Source organism: Lissotriton helveticus, chromosome 8, assembly GCF_964261635.1.
Source record: "Lissotriton helveticus chromosome 8, aLisHel1.1, whole genome shotgun sequence".
In the NCBI taxonomy this organism is placed as follows: Eukaryota; Metazoa; Chordata; class Amphibia; order Caudata; family Salamandridae; genus Lissotriton; species Lissotriton helveticus.
Window position 1 is genome coordinate 369,814,928 of NC_136069.1, and position 24,060 is coordinate 369,838,987.

Here is a 24,060-nt window from a genome sequence, read left to right on the forward strand (position 1 = left end):
ACGTGTGTCACCAGCAGACAGTGTGAAAATGTTAAAACCCTTCTGGTGCAGAGCAGAGACGATAGGACATGACACCTTGTGCTGACATAAAGCAGAGGTTAGGTACCACACCTTGTGCTGACATAAAGCAGAGGTTAGGTACCGTGTGGACACATTATCGTGCTCCATTCACACTCTCGCTGTCTATGGCTTCATCTGCAATGCTCCCCAAATGGATGGAAGCGGTAGTCCAACACCCTTTGTCCTTCCAGGGGAGTCCCGTGGGGTGAAGACAAAAAAACATTCGTATTTGGCACCGCGTTTTACAGCACTCTTTGCGGAGAGGCCAGTCCTTCACCAAATCCTACTATGCACAAACTTTGCCCTGTGAAGGATTTTTTGTGCTAAGATCCTAGCCCCTGGGAGTGTGGCGGGCGCAGCCAAGATGGCAGACGCGTCCTAACGATGTCTTGTCCACAATCCAATGGCATCCTGCATCATATGCCCACGAATGACTGTCAGGGCTCATCATCTGGCCCACTGCAGCAAGGAAGCCCGATCGCAGGATTTCTGAGCAGCATGGATGCAAATGGGAAATGCATGCCTGCTCGACGAGGCAACATGACGCCCATCCGAGAATAGCAGAGCGTGCTCGCTTGCCTATTGTGCACTTGGATGGCCACCCGTGGATGGCGCCTGCTGATCGCGGTAAGTTGTGGGCATGGGGCAGGGTGTCCGAATACCGCCTGAGGGACTTGTGACTGCCTGGAGGAAGTCTTGCCTGGTGCTCCCTCGGGCCTGTGTGCTGGGCTGCGAGTGTGCGGCTTGCCATCTTGGAGCTTGAGCACAGGCCCTTGTATCGCCTCATCACCCTGTGCCCTACCTGGGCCCTGCCTTATTGTTGATCCTGGGAGTTGGATCGGCCCCAACTTGAGTAGCGACGGAGGCCTGGGAGCACAGTAACCTAGATAACCCAGGCATCGTTGTGGGTCCCGTTGGGTTGAGAAAGACTGTGTTGGGGTCCCTAGGCCTGTCGGCGGTGGGACCGACTGATGCAGGACATACTGGCAGAGGGCGCCAGGAGTCCCCACCTGGTAGGATCTTGGGTCAGGGCTACACATTACAGCCTTGCCGTGGTTGGTGAACTCTTCCACGGCTGCCCCTGCTGCCTCTTTGGGTTCTCCAAGATAAGCAGGCTGGGGGTTAGTGTAAGCTGCCTCTTCTTGAACTCCTGTGGTCCCTGATCAAGCAGAGGTGTGACAGAGCTGTCATTGCTCCAGGGGCTGGACCCGTGGTGACCTGCCCTCCTCTGCCCTTACTGTTGTGGCTGGATTTGACCTTACATTGTCGGCTTAACTATAGGGAAGGACAGGGCCCCACACTTGGGGGCCCAATTGAAAATGGACAAATTCAATACCAGCCCCTCCGACTCTGGGCGACACGCAACATAAGTTCATTGTTGTCCACAAAAAACAAACAGAGATAACATGGTAGAATCATGCATACGGAATGTATGTATTGCAAAACCTTCAGGCACGAAATCACGATAGCAGCTCAAATAACATGTATCAACTGATAAATTTAACAGAATGCGAAGTCTTTTTTAAAATTTATTTATAACGATGAATATTTTTAAATATCTCATTATGGCTCGTGCTTTTTATTACAGCGCATTTAAGTAGCTTTTAAATTGCAAATTGAAGAACATCGAAGATCGATTGTCTGTTATATAACTTGTTGTGACCCAGGATCACATGTAATTTTTATACAACTTGGATGAATCCTCCATTTCTCTCTGTTTACAAGCAGACTAATGAACAGCCCAGATGCTCAGGGGCGTAGCTTGGTCAGTAAGATGAGGGAGGGAGGGAGAGCTTCAGGTGTCTGTCAATCAGGCTGGCATGCATATCATGTTCAATACATTATAGGACAAGCAGGACACATGAGAAGAAAAAATGTATATTTTGTAAAATAACCAATATTTTTAGGACTTTCAAAACAGAGAGGGAAGAGAGTGTGTGTGTCTTTTTGTCTGTGTTTATGTAAATATCTCTGCAGAAATCGGACCAACATCTCACAATACCCAAATGAAGGCACTTGTACTCAACTATTTAGCAGAAAATACTTTTAAAGGTAGGGGGGAGGCAGTGTTACCCCCCCTTCCCCTAAAGCTACACCCCTGCAAATGCTTCGTAACTGAATGCAGAAATTGGAGAGCTACTGTCTGAGCCAGCATCACAAGATTGAATGACTCATGCCTATCCCTTGGGGAGGGTGTCCTTTCGAAAACCAAACTAGATATTACAGTGAGTGAGGAGGCGGGTTGCACCAGCAAAATGAATATTTTCTACTCTATTGTACTTTTTCAATTTGCACATTGGAAGGAAAAAAATTGGCCTGTCATGGAATATATGACACTACCACTGCAAGGTGCAGGTCTAACATACAAACAGAAAGGTTATCTTCATCCAAGTGAAGGATACTGTTCGGATTTGTACGTCTCATTTTGTGTTCAAATATGTTGAAAAAGAGCCTATAAGCTGATTGTTTTGAATCTTATTGAAGTTGCTGAAACTGCACCGAATGTTTACAGTCTCGTGTAGATTTACGGCTTTCAGAAATTCAGAAACGTTTCAAAAACCTGGACAGATTTGGGTTTCTGGACGCACTCATGGAAAATATTTATGAATTCCATTTTTGCATAAGCAGAAATAGATGTGTATATTCGCTCATGTGAAAATTTGCAGGGCATTAATTTTATTTGTGATCTTTTTTTGCCCATTGGAAAAAATACCCGAGGGAATTAATGAATGAAAGCAGGCTTGAAGAGCTGTGAAAATGTAAATCCTACTTGTATCATGAACATATATTCCTACATCTAACATTATTAGCGTTTACACATACACCAAGAAAATACTAATGTGTTCTAAATAAAAAAAACAGATGTCATTTTACAGTGGTTCAGAACTTAAAGTGCTTTTACATATGCTTGGTTATGTTCATGATTCAGGTAGGCCTGTAAGCCATATAATTCAAACCCACTTAGGCAGCAACCAAAAATTCTCTGTTAAGGTGAAGGTACAAGTAACCACAAATTCACATGTGCTCAACCCTTTGGTAGCTTGGCACCTAGCAGTCAGGTTTCGTTTTCAGGCAACGTGTAAAGAAATTATGTAGCACTTCAGTAATAAAATGAAAACACAAAACAAGAAAAATCTAACACCAAATTAGGAAAATAGAGAAAAATGTAATACATACTTTGAGGCCAAAATGACATAAATCTAATACGTAAAACCAGAGATAAGTGGTTATAAGGGTTTAAATTAATATAGTACCAAAAAGCACAAGGTACCAACTGTGGTTAACTGGTTGAGCTCGACCGGGACAAAGCAACAATATGAGGCCAACTGTGATAGAGTGTGGGCCGGCTACAGTTACCCAGTTAGGACGGCCGAACAAGAGTACCTTAAATCCTAGCTGTGGAGTGATGAAAGTCCTTGTGTTGAGTTACGCTAGCCAGATTTGAGAAACTGTCGACATGGACGTTGAGATGAAACAGCGTGAGTGAAGATGTGCTACACAGGGAAGTCAGTGACTGTCGATGGGAGCTTGCGTTTCAAAGTCCTGTGTCGAACTCAAGGAAGCCACTGGGGCTTATGAAGACTTGCGTAGCAATGTGTTGGCACTGAGGTCAGGTTATGTCATCCTGGGGGTAATGGTGAAGTCGGTGGGGTTTGCAAGGATTTGCATTGAGATGGGCCACACTGAGTTGAGCTAGGCTAGTTGTCGGTGTCGAGATGGGCCATGCTGGGTCAGACTGGTTGAGCCGACCAACCGACGCATGGTCCTGCGTCGGAAGTGTGGGAGCTTGGCCGGTGTGTCCCTGTGACGTAAGGACAGGTGGTCAATCGACTGACCCTTGGAGATCTTGTTGTCCTGGGGCACACAGGCAGGCTGGTTTCAGCAGGGCAGCTTCACAGGAGAAGAGTCCTGGTGCAGCAAACGCAGTACTTGGGCAGCAGAGCTGTCCTTGGGCTGCAAAGCAGGTTGACAGGGCAGAATTCACAGCTGTCAGTCCTTCATCATGACAGAGTCTACAGGTACAGAAGCGATCTGAAGAGTGGGGTCTAAGGGTCCATTATGTATACCTGGTGCCCAAGTTGAAGTAGGAGAAACTTCCAGAGGCTTCCACCTCACAGAGGTGGTTGGAATTTCCTGCCCTCCTGCCCGGGCCCCAAATTGTCTGTGATCACAGTAGCCTGGTGTCAAACCCCTTAGTGAGCTGGCTCAGGGAGAGCCTTTTTGATGTTCAAGTGTGGTAAGTGACAGCTTCTTCCCCTCGTTAACTCACAGTGGGCCATCCTGTCATCACCTATCTTTCCTTTGTCTCACTGTCTGGGATTAAATTTATACACAAACACCAACTGCCAACTACACCTAGTCACGTGACTAAGGATGCAGGCACCAAATGGTTGGGACAGGAAAATGCCAACTTTCTAAAAATGGCATTTTCACAATTGTGATTAAGAATCCCACTTTCCATTAAGGACACTTCTTAATTACAATTCCATTTACACCAAACTCAATATTTCTACTCTCCAAATAATAATTAGTTCTTAGTTATTAAATGTAATAAGGTAACCCAATGTTATCATATGGGAGAGGTAGGCCTTCCAGTAGTGAAAAACACATTTAAGAGTTTTCCACTACCAGGACATGTAAAAATTAAAAGTACATGTCTAACTTTTTAAATACTCTGCCCTCTGGGTTGTTCAGGTCCTACCCTAGCAGTGACCTAGATATAGTAAAAAGGGAGGTTTGGGCTTGGCAAAAGATTTATTTATATCGACCTGGCAGTTTAAAAACTTCACACACAGGCTGCAATGGCAGGCCTGAGGCATGTCTAAAGGGCTACTTAAGTGGGTGGCACAGTCTGTGCTGCAGACCCTCTGGTAACATTTAATTTACAGGTCCAGAGCACATGTAGTACCACTTTAATAGGGACTTACAAGTAAATTAAATATGCCAATTGGGTGTAAGCCGATTCCACCAGGTTTAAAGGAGAGAGCACATTTTGGCACTGGTTAGCAGTGGTAAAGTGCACAGAGTTATGAAGGTCAACAACAAGGGGTTCAGAAAACAGGAGGGTGAAGGCAAAATGTTTGTGGATGACCCTGCAGAAAGGGCCAAGTCCAACAAGGACATTATGCATTTTATCAGTGAAACGTCCTGCCACCTGCATATTACATACATTTTTGCGCAAAGTAACTAGTTTCTGATGCACAGTTAAGCTCTATTGACCTATATTGAAAAACAAAGGTTACAGGGGCCTTTTAGTTAGGAAATGAAATTGAAAAAAACTTAGAAATTCACTGAAAAAAAACAAGGGTTACAGAGACGTTATAGTTAGGCTGACATTTCACTCGTACAAAACCAAAGAAATTCAGTAGTTATAGTTTGCTGACCTATGAGTAGGTACATGAGTGGTTGAATGGTTTATTGATTGCTTGTCGGAGTACCTGTATGGGTGTATGAGTGTCTGTGTGGGTTGGTGAGGGGGTGCATGACTGCCTGCATGGATGACTGAATGGGTAAGTCAGTGGCTGCATGGGTTCATAATTGCATCTGTGAGGGGCTTTAGGGATGTATGAGTGTGCATATGGCTGTGTCGGTGAGTGAATGGATATGTCAGTAGTATATGGGTGAGTAACTGCATATGTTAAATGAAGTACAGGCAAGTGTTGTAGTATATAAGTGACTGCATGTGTGAGTGATTGTGAGAGTGGTTGTATGGGTGAGTGTGTGCTTGTGTCAGTGACTCTATAGGTGAGTGTGTATGTGTTAGTATCTGTATGAATAAGTGAGTCGGTGTGTGTATTACTGTATAGGTGAGTAAGTGGCTGTGTGATTGACTATGGGTAAGTGAGTAGATGTATGAGTAGCACTATGGTTGACTGACAGTGTAAGAGTGACTGTTTGGGTGTAAGAGTGGATATATCAGGGGCTGTGTTAGTGAGTGAGTTGGTGTATGAGTTGCTGTATGAGTGACTGAGTGGATTCTGTTCAAAAGAGGAGAAAAATCATTCCTGATGTGCAAATTCCTCCCGTAAATTCACACAGGCTCCAATCCAGCTCTACATCCTTATACTTGCCTCATTTCCCCTTTTAAGGACTCCCTCGCACCTATTACCTGTTACTCAGATTATCTTTGTCGCCTGTGCACCTCCGATCTTTTGACAAAACATGTTGATATTATTTACTGCCTTATCTTGCTACTTGTTTTTATTTACTCTCTGTAAGGTGCTCTGATACCCTACCCTGGGTCTGGTCCGAGCTATAGAAAATTCTAAAAATAAAATAAATAAATGTGTGTGTAGACCTATGAATCAGTTAGTGGGTGTGTAAGTACTGGTATGGTTGTGTCAATGGTTTTGAGAATGGTAGTGTGAAAGTTGGAGTGGGTGTATGAAAGGTTAAATGGGGGAGTGAGTGGTTGCATCAGAGATTATGTGGATGATATCATCAGTGATGTCATTCGATATGTAATGAGTGATGTCATGAGTGATGTCACTGACTATGTCATGAGTGATGCAATATTTGAGGACAAAAGCAGTGCATTGTGGGGGCTTGAGTTATAGTTAGCTCAGCTAACTATAACTGCTGAATTTCTTTGGTTTTCTACTAGTGAAATGTCAGCCTAACTCTAACATCACTGTAACCTTTGTTTTTTTTCAGTGAATTTCTAAGGTTTTTTAAATTCCATTTCCTAGCTATAACACCCCTATAACCTTTATTTTTTCAGTGAACTTCTATGGTTTTTAAAGTAGTAGTCATGTTTCCAGAGTAGTGGAGAAAGGGGGCGGGCCCCTGACCAGTTGACAGGAATTCCGCTGTGTAGGATGAAGTCCACTTGGCTATTTAGGGTAATTTTGTGCCAAATACCCCTCCTATTACCTCCAGTAAGTCCCATACAACAGGATTTCTGAGATCTAATAGCAGGCCACGCCCCTTTCCACAACACACTGCAAACACACCTCCTGGCGTACTACTAGTAGGGAGATAAAGTCCCCTTGGCTATTGAGGGTCCTTGGGGGCAACCTACCCCTCCTATTACCTCCAGTAAGTCCCATATAGCAGGATTGCTGAGATCTGATAGCAGGCCACACCCTCTTTCTTCACCACTCTGCAAATGGGCATCCTGGTGCAGTAATATTTGGGGGATGAAGTTCCCATGGCTCTTGAGAGTCCTTGGGGGCCAACTAGCCCTCCTGTTACCTCCAGTAAGGCCCACATAGCTGGATTGCTGAGAGGTGATCAGAGGCCACGCCCCCATTGTCCCCCACTCTGGAAACATGCCTCCGGGTACACTGCTGCTTAGGGGGGAGAAGCCCAATTTAGTCCTGAGGCCCTCTAATCTTCTTTTTTTTATTTTAGGAAGGGCGGCTATGTGGACCCCTTCCCTTTCCCTAAGGGACCGCCTCACGGACAATTTTCAGCCCTGGGGACCACATCCTCGGGGACGAACCAAAAAAAAAAAAAAAAAAAAAATTACTAAATATCATTACAAAAATGTTACATATTTATTAATAAATTAAATATTTAATAAAAATGTAATAATTATTACTTAATTAGCTTTCCACCCAATACCTCTACAAACACAACCCGCACCTAAAATATAGCATAAAAAATAAGTAAACAATTTACCTAATTATCAATTAAATATTTAATATTAAATTAATTATTTGATTAATTATTATTTAATTAACTTCACACCCTATCACTCCTACAAACACAAAAAAACACACACAAAATATCATTAAAATATATAATAATCACACAATTTACACAATTGTCAATGAACTAATTAATAATAAACAATTAATAATTAATAAATTATTAATTCATTTACTTCCCACCCTATACTCCTACAAACAAAACAATTCGAAGCTAAAACATCACTTACAAAACAAAACGATTACATTCATATTAATTTTTTTTTATTAATTATACGTAATTAACTTCCCACCCTGTAATCATGCAATCCTCACAACCTGCTTAGAACACAATACATTACTATTAATAATTACATTAAAAATTATAAAACACTTAAAATTATAAACAATATTTCAAACTTACTAACAACCATTTTACAAACAATATATAACGTATACAATTAAAATATAAACTAAAATACATGAAATCATTAAAAAACTATATTTTTTACAACAACATTATTGCAAACGATATACAAAACAACAATATTATTGTTTAATGATATTACTTACCCAAAAATCGATATTTATGGCCACAATATTTCTGCACCACAATATTCATGTCCCATGATATTAAAAACTCGATATTTGTGTGCCTCGATATTTATAACTCGATATTTTGTTCAATTACCGACTGACAATAGCTGTTAACAGTGAGGCACATCAGGGTTAGAGCAGACATCAGAAAGAAAGGGATTATAAAGTCACATAAAGTTGTTTCTTAATGTGACTCTTATATTGAAAATAGGGGACCTACAGGTTGAAAACCTTGAACTCATTTGAGGCCAAGAGAATGGAGGAAGCAAATACTTATTATCAAGAAAGTTTTCCCACTTGGCCAAAAAGATTAAGTCTGCTGTGGCCAGACCATTTTAAGTCAGTTAATACATGTCTTTTATTTACATCAATTTTATACCATCTTGATTACTTCATACATATTTCATCAATTTAGTACCCTTGTATAATAAATAGAAGAACCTACATATGTTAACTAATAGAACTACATGATACATATTTTTACCAATTGTGTTAAAACTGCTGTAGGTCTCTACTCAAAATACTTTCTTGAACCAGGTGAAGTTCTAAAAAGTCATGATTGACGTCTGATTGAAACGTATTGGCCGAGTGAGAAATGTTTTGTGTATACTTGTATTTATATATCGCTTACTACCCCTGACGAGGCATCAAAGTGATTTTCCGCGAGTAGCTCGTTACTCCGGAACCCAAAAGGATTAGCGGTGAATTATTATAGGAAAATATGAGTTAATGTTAGCGGTGGATGTGTGAGTCTGCTACTTGGATTGAATAGGATAACGAAGGGATAAGGGTTGTTTAAGTATTTGCTTCTTCATGTGAGTCTGCCATCACGCTCTCCCATCCACATCACACAAGATAAATGCCCTTCCTACTTGCAGGTGGCACTAAAATACAGTATCCCGTATATAAGTTAACCTATGAGACAACATTAGGGCAGGTTGGAAGCTGGTTCATTAAGTCCTTGACCTTCAGTACCCTTCGTTGATCCCTTGAACTAGTGCCCCTTGTTTTCAGTTCAGGGACATTTTCACCCTTCCTACTATATAACTTTCCCTTCTTGTACCAATGTTTTCTGTCACCTACCACAGTCAGCGTCCTCGGATCCCCCATAGTGTCCTTTTTCTTCAGTTCAGAGACCTTTACACCCATCCGATAATACAAGTGTCCCGAATTCCATGCTTTTTCTATCGTACTCCACAGTTGGTGTCCTGAGGTCTCTCCTAGGGCCTGATTATGACTTTGGCAGTGCGGTGCTGAGTCCAACCCGCTGCCGCACCGCCAAAGCCATAGTCAGACCGCCCACCAGATTAGGAGTTTTAACATAACATAACATATATATTTGTAAAGTGCATGTTCACCCCTAACAGGGTATCTTGGCGCTGAATAACAGATGTGCATTGTTACCCAACACAATAGTACTCATTTTATCGACCTCAGATGGATGAAAGGATGAGTGGACCCGCCAGGATTCTAACCTATGACCATAAGGTCGAACACAGGCCCCTGCAGTGGATGCATTAGTCCACTGAGCAACAAGACCCGGCCTTTCTCCTGTCCGGCGGGCTTTTTCAAAAACAGGCACCACAATGGGAATGCCAAAAATTGTTCCTGCATGGAATTGACTAAAAAGTCCTTGTTGTGCAGGAACTGATGTGGATGCACACAGGGCGGGGCACATGTTGTGCCCCCTGTGTGCATCCACAGGGCATAGAGGAATCAGGGGGCCATGTAGGACCCCCTATGTTTCATCTCCACCTTGGTTTTCATGGAGGAGGAACCACCATGAAAACTCTGGCGGAGAGGAACCTCCAAATATGCTTGGCGGAACCGTGGCGGTCCACCATGCATAGGGATGCCTCCTGACCACTGCAACACTACCAGGAATCATCGGTTCCTTGGTGGCTCTGGCGGGACAGTGGCGGTCCCGCCGCCCATCTAGTAATAGGGTGGTGGGGAGACCGCCACCGCCACCGCCACCGCCACACAAGTCTGGCGGTGATGAACTGTGGCATTCAGTGCCAGAATGTTGCAGAGATTCCAACCGGATGGTGGAATTTACTTTTAACTCGCACCCCAAGGATTAATTGCCTTGTAACTCGAAACCAGGAATTTTGTTCTTTTTTAACTTGCATCCTAAATAATTTTTTCGGATTACAGTGTCTTCCGCTGATTAAAGCCAGGACTTTTCATTTGTGACGTGATGACTTGCCCCACACCTGAGTGATAATTCAGGATACCTATCTGTCGCTTAGATTCTGATTCCATCCAGGACTGGAGGGGTCTTTTCGATTTGGCTGTCCACATGTCATATACAAGTCCTGAGGAAGTCCCGCTGTGACATTTATTCAATGTCGACGCTTCTTGATTGGCGCATGTACATAGTCTCATCACCTTTTTACTAAGAAGAAGGAATTCCAAAGGGTGTTCCCGGAATTTTGTGGATTCAAAAAGGGACGGGCCTACACTAATTCATATTCCATATACGTGGATGTTTGTATTCTTATGATATCGGTCTATGGCACGCATTCTCCATATGTTAGGGCAGAGAATGTGGCTTAACAGCTAGGGTGGTCGACCTCAGAGCTGGGGAACTGTGTTCGGGTATCGGCAGGGACGCTCAACATTCTGTGATTCTGAGCAAATCACTTAATCTCCCTGTGCCTAACAAAAATTAATGTGTCCGTCTGTAATGTAACTGGTGCTCGTGTAAAGAGCTCTGATACCTTCGGGTCTAGTTCACACTATATACAACTTCCAAAATACGTCACATGGGTCACTAAAGTCACGTTGTTTGATTTGCTATCTGTGTATGTGACAGTCATATACTAAATTGGCTATTATAAATGATATACATACCGGGGGGCCGTGCATACTTTCTCACAGCTTAAATAGCCCGTCACTCGTAACCTGGACTGCTAAGCCGCATCGTGGTGGACCATCAAACATCTAACATCTAACATCTTACATCTTACATCTAGCTTCTTACCTCTTACATCTCACCTCTAACCTCTATTCTCTCTTTCTATTTTCTCGTTCTTCCTCTTATGTACTCCGTTCCTTTCCTTTCCAACTCCAATTCCCTTGTTTTATAGCCCCTCAGGAACCCAGCCTAGGAAGGCTACATGGTGGTTTGCCACATTGTCTTCAAGATCGTCCCGAATGACCACCACCAAGGGACATAATGCATTTTTATGCTGAATGATGTGTAATTACAAGTATTGATTGTATGTACATTGCAATTTCTGATTTGTATGATATATAACCCTGAAACTTCCAATAAAAACTTTTGAAATAAATAATATACATAGAAAATTGAACTTTCGTTTATGGAGTGTTTTAACTTTCATCCTTGTCTAAAGTACTTACTAGACATTGATTGACATTGATTGCTATTCAGGAAAGACATTGCCAATTTACTATTTTTTGTTTACTAAGAAATTGTTTTACCCCGTAGAACTCTCTGTAGACTCGTAATCAGGGCCTCAGCGTCCTTAGTGTTCTGTTCAGGGACCGTGGCACCCATCCTACGATAACACTCTCCCTTCCAGTGCCACACTTTAGTGTCACCCACCACAGTCAGCATCTTGGGGTCTGCAGCTTCCATGCCTGTACCCATTGCCCCTTCCAGCCTGCCTGAATCCCCACTTAAACACTGCACCACCCCAGAGACTTCCTACAGTCCAAATATCTTCCACACACACTTGAACAACCCTATCCAAAAGTCCCTCATAACATATTCCGCTGTGTACTTCCCGTTCTGTAGCCTCACTTGTCATATTTTCTGGGACAAGTTCATTATTTCGTCATAATAGTGACTGTGGTTTGTCCCATAATGACGTCGACGTTTCATTTAAACGTGAGCAGTAAATATACTTCCCACCTCCTTATTTTGCCAGCCTTTTAGGCGAATTCTTTTTTCCTTGCCTCAAACTCTTCTTTGCAACCGGTGCAGTGCTGCCGTTTCCCAGCAGCTCAGATACCGCGAGCGCCCTCTGCTGTCTCTCCAAGACTGAGCGACACAGGCTTCTATGTTTAATATCATAGCAGCCAGCAAGATGAGTCAAGGACGTCACTGTTTGCTGCAGTGCACCACCTCCCGTGCCCGCCCCAAGGAGCGCTGCTCGAGAGAGTATTGCTTGGGTGAATATGTTGGCCGCCGGCTATATTTAGTTTCTTACTGTATTTAAAAGAAACAAAGCCCTCCCTTATTTTACACAACTCCCTGTGTTATTTCTGTACACCTACTCTGAGAAAACAGCTTTCAGATTCCGTAGTCATGTTTACAAATATTGTGTTGATTATTCTGCGGTATGCGAACTACAGTGCCCTTAGGGTTAAGTCTGCACAGAGTGAACACACTGTTCTGGGGGTGAACAGAGATGCCCTGTGTGAGGCGAGAAGAATATGTATCGCCATTTTGTGATTTGTGGTGTCGGCTGCTAACCACAAGCAGTTTCAATTGCACACACTGGCGCCGAGTCAAAAATGTTTGGTACGAAAGGTGTAAACCACACCAAACAAAGACAGATACATGTCTAGGTGATTGAGGTGTAAAAAGGGAGCATTGCGTCATTTATTTACCGTGTATTATGGAGTTTCACAAAGCACTGCCTATCTATCACCTTTCAGTTACTTCAGAGCACTTGACAGAGGAAAGTAACGTTTGTGGTTCTGAGGGGTGCCAGGAGGCAGTCACCCTGCATAAGTGAACCGTGTCTGGAGTTCTTTGCTCACAGCCCCTCTTCCAAGCCAAGTTCTGTTAAATGCCACTCTGAATAGCTCTGAAAAGTAAACACTCGCGAATGCCCCAAGATTCTGGGAATGAAGATTATCAAATTGATCCGATCTCAACTTTTTGCTGTGGTTAGTGAGTAATGGTTGGACTCATTGCCGGCTATGTCTAACCTATGCGCAAGGATGTATATGTATCATATTTACAGAGAATCATCACTTAGGCCTATTTTTTTCACCTTTCTGCGACAATGAAAAAACTTTTTGTAGATTGCAGGTCCCTGGGTTGGATAGGTCTGTTTGTATATCAGTGTTACCAGTCAACTAAAGTAACCCACCAAAACATGACTTGATTTATGCGTCAGTGGACAGGCAAAGAAATACTGGGCTGCCGTAGTAATTCCCTCCTTTATCCTTGTAATTAGGCGTCTACATTTTCATTAGAGGAAAATACAGAAAAAAATGCATAACTTCAATGAATGCACAAAATATTTTAAAGTCAGACGTTACCTTGTGGATATTTAGGGCATGATTACGAATTTGGCGGTCCTCCTGTTGGCCAGCCATCGCTACGCTGACAGGAGGACCGCCAAGCCCGTAGTGTGCTTGCCAGCCTGATTATGACTTAAATCCAGGGTGGGTGGTACTGCTGCGGTCTCATGGAGGCGGCTGTTTAAGGTTCACAGGAGAGCCTTAACAGCAGACCGCTGCCATTACAGGGCCTGCAGCATGTTCCTGCACGGTGTGGCATTTGCCGTGTCATGCATGACATACCATGCAGAAATGGGGTGCAATTACAGGTGCCCCTGCATGCACCCTCAGGCTCAGGAGTGGCAAGGGGCCCTGCGTGGGACCCCTTTGTTGCCTCCCTGCCACCCATTTCATGGTGGGCTCACCGCCATGAAATGGGCAGTGGTCAGGCAACTCATAATAATATGCTCTGCGGTGTCGCTGGGGCACCGTCAGCATATTACTGCTCCTGAAACCTGCACCACAGTCATGGGATCCTGGTGGATGTGGCAGTCCTGTCACGGTCCGACTGCCACACTCAGAATACTGCAGGTGGGCCGGCAGTGGTGGTGGTGTTTGGACTACCACTGCGAGTACGGCGGTCCTGTGGACTGCCATACACGTAATCGGGCCCTTAATGCCTACCTGGATAACATTTCATGAAATGTGCTACATTTGAGATATTTTACATCATACGAAGACACACAGCTAGAACATTGAAGATATCAAGAGGTGATAGAGCAGATTATCTCCCAGGATCCCAGCCATTGTTGGTTAGTATTTCTTTAATGAAGATATCAGCTTTTGAAGCAACTCATACTTTATAAGTTTATTAGGGAGTGTGTGATCACAGCATCATCATTTTCTGTGACGAGGAAGCACCCGACAGGATGTACCGCTCAATAAAAACGGAAAATACCCGAGAAGAATTGAAGGTACTCTGGACTTTTCATATGTTATACGTTTTTTCTCAAAGAGCTGGCCTACTCAAAAGATGGCATTGTTTTATTTATTTATTTATTTATCTGTGTATCTTGTATAGCGCACAGCTACCCCAACGGGGTGTCCCGGCGCTCAAAAGATGGCATTGTTCTGTCCTGCACTGCACCCTTGTCATTGGCCACACAGAATATTCTTCTTTGTGGCCATGCTGGAGCTTGTATTGGTAATTACAAGGAATTATCGGTACTAAAATGATAACACCAGTACTGTGGGTAGGGAGATATACAGGAACTCCTCTCGACATACAATGCAGCACTAATTAAATAGTTATATACATTATTGAAAACAAACAACATTTACATTCAGGAAATTCTGACTGGGATACCGACCTCTACTGAAAAGGATGCCAATTGTCAAGTTGGTTTCGTGTATATAGCAAAAATCTCAACCATTTTTGGAGATTTTCTCGGTTAGGAAAAATATGTATAGTATGGAAGACACTGCCAACAAGAAGATAAAATCAGAGTGTATGAAAACGAAAAAACACTGCTACACAATACAAAAAATACTATTATATTACATGTCTTCTTTCTTTAGGAAAGAGGGAGATCTCCTGTCAAAGATGTGCTGTATCCACTAAGAAGGGGGGAAATGTGATGTTGTGAGGAACAAGGACCCCGAGGACAACCCTTCTTGTGTGGGCATGGGGAAGGCAGGAATTATAGGGATCAAAGTGACATTCTACACTAAGGTAGATTAGGGATCGCCTGGGTGGAGATTAGCTACTCTCCCCAGAACTAGAGCAGTCAGTAAATTTAGCAAGGGAATTTTAGAAAAATAATATATAGTGCGGTTCCCTGTCTCAAATAAGTAATTGCCCCTCTGTTGTAGACATGATGTCAACATATCAAGCAAATGTAAAGTAGGTGAAAAATTACAAATAAGAAAATTCACTTGTGTTGAGAACAACATTAAAAGACCAGTGATGATCTTGACGTGGATTGTTCAATTTACCATGTATTGAGGAGTTTCACAAAGCACCACCTATCACCTTTCAGTTACTTCAGAGCACTTGACAGAGGAAAGTAAAGTTTGTGGTTCTGACGGGTGCCAGGAGGTAGTCACCCTGCATAAGTGAACCGAGTCTGCTCACAACCCCTCTCTTCCAAGTCGAGTTCTGTTAAATGCCACTCTGAATAGCTCTGAAAAGTAGACACTAGAGAATGCTACAAGATTCTGGGCATGATGATTATCAAATTGATCCGATCTCAACTTTTTGCTGTAGTTAGTTTATAGTGGTTAGCCACATTGTAGAGCGTTGACGGCTTTGTCTAACCTATGTGCATATAAGTAAACTCAAATTATGTGCAAACCAGTGACACCCTTGGCATGGCAATCTATCCTTGTCACATTTATAAGTCAGTCTTGTCTCCTTGTAGTGAGTCACAAAAGCGTTATTTTCCAGCACACATGTATATAACAGTATGTAAAGCTATATAAAAAGCCACCCTTGTTTCTGAAGTACTCACTGGAAATAAAACTCAAATACTGCGGCACAGCCTCTCACTGCTTGAGGAGTTTTGCTGACATTAAAAACCATGCTAATTGAGGCACTTTATAATGATTTCAAAAGACAGCATAATGTGTTTGCCAAGATAAGCCAAAGAGCAGATTCCATAGACAGGCCAGGCATGCTTACCAGCTTTCTCCTTCCATCTTCTCAGAGACCGCAACTGTCAAAATGAAATATGCATTTGTTTAGCTTATGGAAAAAATCCAAACCAATCTAAAATACAATAACAAGATAAACAATTAGGAATTCTGATTACAAGACACATCCAGCAAGCTGGGTACACAGTCAGAGCGCACCTCGGGGATTGGGATACATGCGTTTTCCATTTCCTTTGAGGTACTAACTCTGTTTTAGTGTTTGCTTTGCTGAACCACAGGCAGACTACATGCCACACATGTTCTCAACTTAAGCCCCAATTTACACAGCCGAAGAAATCAATCAGGTTGGACAAATGGCGTTCCTTTCTGAAAACTCTTTCCCTGTCATCCAGTGCCTTCAGATAATTCCACCAGTTGTGTGGAACCTCTGAGTTCAGTTCCTTCTCATACTAGACCAAGGAGGAGAGACTCTTTCTCTACTAAGATCACCAGATGAACTAATGTACACCATATTAATTTAATTTGTAGAACTTTATTTCATAAGAAGAATTCGGACTAAATAGCCCTTAACTTGATTTCTAATATGAAGCATTTAATCATATTAAAAGGCACAATGAATAAACTTTTTTTTTTTATTGTTCTTTATACAGCACAACTGCAAATAACCACAGTGATAATCAGAATACCAATACAATTTACATCCAATTAACAAATCATTGTTCATAATATTCCCTAAATGCAGTCCAAATTTTTAAGCCCAGTCTTTTCTTCCTTAGTCCTTTAACAGAAAATAAGCTCCACTCGAGATTATATAAACTCAGCATTTTGGCACGCCACTGATGAAAATTCGGTGGTTTTTCCTGCAGCCATTCCATAGCTATGGACAAGCGTGCAACAGTCATTGCAAAAAAATAAAATAACGATATTGAAAAAGTGGTTCCAGTGCATTATCCTTTGGTATTTTACCTAATAACATCATTGCAGGAGTGATAACAACCGGTGTTTTAAGAACCAAAGACAAAAATTGTTCAATATCTCCAATATACCCTTGAAGCTTAACACAGCTGTAAAAAATATGTATCACTCCAGCATCATTTTCACAACATCGAAAGCACTTCCCTTCATTTCCACCTCCACAATGAATAAACTTTATTGTATAAAGAACCCAGTGTTGCATTTATAGAATATTGACTCAATTTCGGAGGAAAGACAACGAGGCGAAATGTATTTGATTTTCTTAGCAAGTTTTTCAAGTGTTTACTTCAATGGAAAACCATAATACACATTTGCATCAGTGTAGATCAGTTCCACATAATAAAATTCACATATAATTTAAAAAATATACTACAATAACAATCTCCCTGTTCATTACTATAACCCGAACTCACAACATTTTCTTTCTTTACTAAAATAAATCAAAAGAGCCACTTCATTCCAAAGGTTGGTACTGTGCTAGAAAGTTTTCAGCCATCTCAATACTGGAATATAAACTTAAAAAGCAAACTATGGAGCTGATTCACAAAAGAATTTGTGAATAAAGGAGGTAGTCCTACAGAAGTATCCTTTCCGGTACTCTTACATACCTTGTTGATAGGCCCTGGAACTTCTACCACCCTATCAGTAAAAGTGAAAAGCATTTTCTATTTGTATTGTATGCAAATATTCCCTGAATAGTACCATTCTTTTCACATTTTAGATGTTTAGCTGCTAATTCCCAAAGGTATGTAAGAGTAAGTAAAACAGTACTACAAGATTACTTATTTACGTACTCCAAAATGAGTTTGTTAATATGACCCAATATGCGCAGCCTCCAATAATCTAATTATGTGCCATACCATAACTGCAGAAACTACTATCTTAAAAGGTAAGCATGCCTTGTGCCTCCCAATGGGAGCTAATGTGATATGTTATGATCAGGGGAATATGGCCATATATTCTTAAACCTGTGCTACACAAGGCTGCAGCAAGAAACATTGTCCTTTGTGGAACCAACAACACCGTTATAAATCAAGCTCAAACTGATGAGACGAGGACCATGTTTTGTGGATGTGATCAGAGAAGAATGTGTAGGTCATATCTAATTTGCACGCATAGTGACATCACAGGAAGTGATATCACAGTATTGGAAATTACAGGAAGGGAAATCATTGGGAGTGACACGTCATGAATTGAGAATTCGAGAAGTGACACTTTCCAATCTCTCTCAACATTCATATTTCTGCTCATTCTCCCTCTCTTTTTTTTATTCACCGACTCTACAGAAAGTTAAAATGAAACTACTGGAAATATTATATTGATTTGAACAGAAAGGAGCCATACTTTAAGGGATTTGAAGGCTAAACGATTTAAACACGGCATTTCTAAGTTCATCTTGCATGGTGAACTGACCTTAACATTTGAACTGAGTGCATACTATTTATGAAACTGGTATCCTTTTTATTTGTTTCTGATATATAACGCTAATCTAGTGTGAGCATAGAGGTCTAGGCCTGTCTCTGGTACTGCACTGTCCAAATCGTGTTGTGTGACCTGGAGGGGTGCCCAAAGAACCCCCTCCTAGTGTGCATAGAACTATTGTCAATGCCATAGGTGAATCACATAAAGTGATAGTGGCAGAGTGTTAAGTTGATGTGGATCATTAGTAGGACCAAACCTCTGTCTCTGTACCGGAAAAATATAGTTTAGAGACCCTTGTTATGCAATGTTACAGTGTTATGTGAACCCCAGAAACATGTACTGACATTCTGTGTAATTGCCAAGTGTGTGTATGTGTGGTCAGCGTATAGCACATGTAGACTAGAGGACTATGGGTGTGATGAGAATCTGAGTACTGGGACCAGTGGGATACATTTTGTATGGCTCCTGATTTAACGTGTTACGAGATGGAGCCTTTCTTTAATAGAATACGGTGACAGTGGCACATTGCCTTGAACGTGACTCTCTTTTCCACTGGCAGCCAGTGTAGGCCTGGCAGCCAGTATGAACAATGCACAGCACTGAAATAAAGTAATATTAATAAATTATAATTGACAGAAAGAAGACATGCTTTAAGTCAAGGCTGGACATTTTGTGTTAGGCAGTTGTTTTAGTGCAGTATAAGGTATTACCCCCAGGTCCCTCCTGTCCTCGTACCCTTCATTAATAACCATTGAGATTAACCATCTCTCAGACAGAAAAAAGAAAGCAGGAATGCTGGTACGCCCCTCCCTCTCCCTATAGGGAGTACATAAGGTTACAGTACCCAGCATGCCTCCCGTTCTTTTTTCTGTCTGTCGACAGTTTTTTCTGCAGGGATCCAGGAGCCGTTGGGCTCCTGGGGCTTACCTGCTGCTGGGCTTCGGGTAGGGCTGGTCTTCCCGGGTCTCTCCTGCCTGCCGGGCTTGCGGAGTTTCCTGCGGCACTTCCGGGTTGTTTTTTGCATTCTTTCGGAGGTCGGATCCTTGGTATTTCCTGCTGGACTTTGATGTTGGATCCGGTTTGTCCTGGAGGTGTCCGCGCCGCGTCTCCGTTCTGCCGGGCTTTTCGGGGACGCGGCGCTCTTGGAGGGATTGCAACGGTGATGGGGCGGCTCCGGTGTGGCTGGGGCGCTTCCTTCCTGTTTCTGCCTGACTTCCTTTGTTGGGGGCAGGAAGTCAGGCGTTTTCGATGATCGGCTGGCGGCAGTGTTTTGGAGGTGTTGCCGGTGGGAAACAACCTTTACAACGCAACTTTTACAACGCATTACCATTACAACGAAACTTTTACAACGCAAAAACGATTACAACGCATGTATTTACAACGCATGTTTTTACAACGCAGGTACCTTTACAACGCATACCATTACAACGTAAGTATTGGTAAGTATATAATTATATTTAAAATGTTATATGTTTGGGGGTTTTTAAGGGGTATTTTTAGGGTTCAGGGTCAGTTTTCAGTTTTTGGGTAAAGGGGTATTTTTAGGGTTCAGGGTCAGTTTTCAGTTTTTGGGTAAAAGGGTATTTTTAGGGTTCAGGGTCAGTTTTCAGTTTTTGGGTAAAGGGGTATTTTTAGGGTTCAGGGTCAGTTTTCAGTTTTTGGGTAAAAGGGTATTTTTAGGGTTCAGGGTCAGTTTTCAGTTTTTGGGTAAAGGGGTATTTTTAGGGTTCAGGGTCAGTTTTCAGTTTTTGGGTAAAAGGGTATTTTTAGGGTTCAGGGTCAGTTTTCAGTTTTTGGGTAAAAGGGTATTTTTAGGGTTCAGGGTCAGTTTTGGGTTTTTGGGGTACAGCGGTACAGGGTAAAAATAAAATAAAATTAAATTTAAATTAAATTATTTAAATTAAATTTATTTAAATGGGTTTTGGGGTACTGGGGTATTTTTAGGGTTAAGGGTCAGTTTTGGGTTTTTAGGGTACAGGGGTACAGGGTAAAAATAAAATAAAATTAAATTAAAATTAAAATATTTAAATTACATTTAAATTAAATTAATTAAATTAAATTAAATTATATTAATTTCAAATAATTTAAAATAAAAAATTAATATATACTTACCAATACTTACGTTGTAATGGTATGCGTTGTAAAGGTACCTGCGTTGTAAAAACATGCGTTGTAAATACATGCGTTGTAATAGTTTTTGCGTTGTAAAAAATTCGTTGTAATGGTATGCGTTGTAAAAGTATGCGTTGTAATGTCATACATCCGTTGCCGGTCTTTCATGTAAGTACCGCGTAGCGGTTTCTTTTTCCTTCTTAAGCGGCTGTGGGTTTCATTGTCCCTGCATTCATTTTTTGCTGGTGCTGGTGCGTGGTGCTGCTTTTTGGCTCGGTGCATTTCCTGTGTTCCTGAGTGCCTCTCTCCCTGGCTTGCTTTCTGGCTTGGCTTGCTGGCTTGGCTGGGGTACGCCTCCGCTCTGGCTCTGCTCTGTGTTTCCTGCTGGACTTTGACATGGGGAAACATGCTAAAAAGAGCAGGCATGTTGCTGTATCCTCCTCTTCCTCTGCATCTTCGTCCTCTTCTCCTGCCCGTTCTAGGCATCGTCCCAGGGGTGGTGATGCCAGGTTGAAGGCTCTAATTAAGGAGACTCTTTTGGAGATGGGGGGTCCCAGGTCCAAGGGATCCTCGGCCAGGTCCAAGTCGCGGTCCAGATGGGTTCCGCCTCCATCACCTTCTTCTGCTTCAGGCTCAGAGGAGGGGGGTTTGGACGCTGATTCTGTGAAAGGCAATTATGTCGATAAGGATATGTTGCCGGACTTGTTGAGCCATGTTAAGGCTAATATGGGGTTCCCTGCGGATGATGTCCCTGGTACTTCTGGGGGTTCCTTGCTTCGCCAATTCCAGTACTCTGCACCAGTGGTGATGCCTGTTCATCCGTGTGTGAAGGAGGTTTTGGATCGGGAGTGGAAGGATCCGGATCGCATCCTGCTTCCTCGCTTCATGGCCAAGCTGTATCCCCTTCAGGATATGGCTAAGGATTTGCCGGACTCTGTTCCTGTGGATTCCTTTGTGGCGAGTCTGGTGGGGCGCACCTCTTTGGCCGAGGATGCGGTTGTCCGTGATCCTGTTGATAAGAGGGTGGACGCGTCCCTTCGTAAAGTGTATTCTGGTTCCCATCTGGCGCTGCGGGCTGGCATTTACGGGACTTATGTGGCTCAGTCTTTGCTTTCAGACTTGAAGACTTTGTATGGTTCCATGGATAATGCCACTGACTGTTCTGACATTCTGGCTCACATTGAGCGTCAGGTGGAGTTTCTATCTGACGTGTCCTTCGACGTGGTGCGTGCCTCTGCTCTGTCGGGGGGTGCTTGCATTGCTGCTCGTAGGATTGTGGTCCTCAAGGACTGGAAGACTGATTCGGCCCAGAAGTCGGCTGCGCTGAGGTTGCCCTTTCAGGGTTCCATTTTGTTTGGAGCTGAGTTGGAGGGCAGGCTTCATCGGCTTTTCAAGGAGAAGAAACATTCCTCCTCTTTCAAGCTGCCCTCGGCTGCTCCGGCGTTTTCTAAGCCAAAGCCTTTCTTTCGACCCTCTTCTCACAGGCAGTTTTCCAGGGGTCGTGGTCGTTTTCAGCCTGGTCGGGGTCGGGACAAGAAGGCGAAGTCCCCTCCTGGGAAGCCTCGTTCCTGACTATCTGGGGTCCGAGGTTGGATCCTTGGTAGGTGGTCGGCTTTGGTTGTTTCTTTCGGCCTGGATGTCCTCCTGTTCAGACTTATGGGTCCTGGACGTGATCCGTTTGGGGTACCGTGTGGAGTTCTCCAGCCTGCCTCCGGACTCGGGGGTCCGTCCAACTCCTTGGCTGTCCTGCCCGTCCAGACGTGTGGAACTGTCTCGGGGGGTTCAGTCTCTGTTGGACAAGGGGGCGGTTCAGGTGGTTCCTCCAGGGGAGCTGGGCCGGGGGTTTTACTCCATCATTTTTCTGGTGCCCAAGGTGACTGGAGGGTTTCGTCTTGTTCTGGATCTCAAGGCCCTGAACAAGTTTGTCATGCGGATTCCATTCAAGATGGAGACTCTTCAGAGGGTGATTCCCCTGGTTCTCCAGGGTCATTACATGTGCACTCTGGACCTTCAGGATGCCTATTATCACGTGCCTGTCCATCCTATCTCCAGTCCCTTCCTTCGCTTTTGTCTTCTGGGGGTCCATTACCAGTTTGTTGTTCTTCCTTTCGGCCTGAGGTCGGCTCCCAGGGTGTTTACCAAGGTCGTGGCTCCCTTGGTGGCTTTTTTGCACCTTCAGGGGATGATGGTTTATCCATATCTGGACGACTGGCTCCTGCATGCTCCCTCCGCGGAGCAGTTGTTGGTGGATCAGAGATTGGTGTGTGCGGCCTTGCGGGACCATGGTTTCCTGTTGAATCTCCCCAAATGCCGGCTTCCCACGTCTCAGGACTTGCAGTTCATCGGGGCCCGTTTCAGCACGGATTTGAATCGGGTGTTCCTGCCGGTGAATCGTGCTGTGACCCTGTGTTCCCTGGCACGTCGGTTTCTGGTGGGTCGGTCCTTCCAGGTCCGTCTTTGGTTGCGCCTTCTGGGCCTGATGGCAGCCACGGTGTTCACGGTGCCTTGGGCACGTTTCCATCTTCGTCCTCTGTGGTCCTACCTGCTGGCTCGATGGGATCCCTTGTCGGGGGACTTGTCCCTTTTGGTTCCTGTGTCCCTGTCGATCCATCCTGCCCTGCGTTGGTGGTCTCTGTCGTCCAATCTGGACAAGGCCTTGCCTCTGCAGTCTCCTCCTCTGGTGGTTTACGACGGATGCCACCGCTCTGGGCTGGGGGGCGACTTTGGGTTCGGGTGCCTCCAGGGTCGGTGGTCCCTTCTGGAGGGTCGTCGGCCTTCGAACTGGCGGGAGTTGTCTGCTGTGTGTCGGGCTGTCCGGGGGTTTCGGCTCCTTCTGGTGGGCCAGTGTCAGGTGCCCCACAAGACTCACCTGGGCTTGTGAAGCAATCCTGCAGAGATGACAGGGACCACCGCCCCTGTTCCCAAACAACCCCCGCGGGGAACAACACCCGTCACGGATTGAATGGATCCAGGGAAGGGGGCCAAATGAACAACGGGAGTGGCCTTGGAGGACGGGTCGCAGGGCGGGGCCTTGGCACAGCTGGGGAAACAAGAGGAGATCAGATAAGTACTAGGAACTATTTCAGCAGCAGAACCCTCCACAACACGCATGCAGGATGGAGCCCTTGGCTCCAGTACTCACCAAGACACCCTCATGCCGAAACCAGGAAGAGTTCACAACGTAGCATCCAGGTGCCTTGGTGCCTTGTAGTAGAAACGAAAGGAAGCGTTCCTGCGCCAGAACCACCAATAACAAAGAAACAGAATGCGCTCCTGCGCGTATGTGACCATTAACTAAACTCCAGGGTAAGCGCTATAGCGCAGCCCAATGCATGTTTGAGCAATGCTCCTGAGGCACATGCAAATAGAACAGCAGTGTTCCTACGCGTCGTGCGTTAGGTCACTCGTA

General features: G+C 43.8%; 1 protein-coding gene across 1 annotated transcript in view; it reads right to left on the minus strand.

Moving 5' to 3' along the window:
* STARD13 (StAR related lipid transfer domain containing 13) overlaps positions 1 to 24,060 on the minus strand; it is a 987,444-nt gene that overhangs the window by 523,375 nt on the left and 440,009 nt on the right. Inside the window, exon 4 of the mRNA XM_078657165.1 lies at positions 16,171 to 16,204. Within this exon, the coding sequence (XP_078513291.1) occupies positions 16,171 to 16,204 (34 nt within the window). The remainder of the gene's footprint in view (positions 1 to 16,170; positions 16,205 to 24,060) is intronic.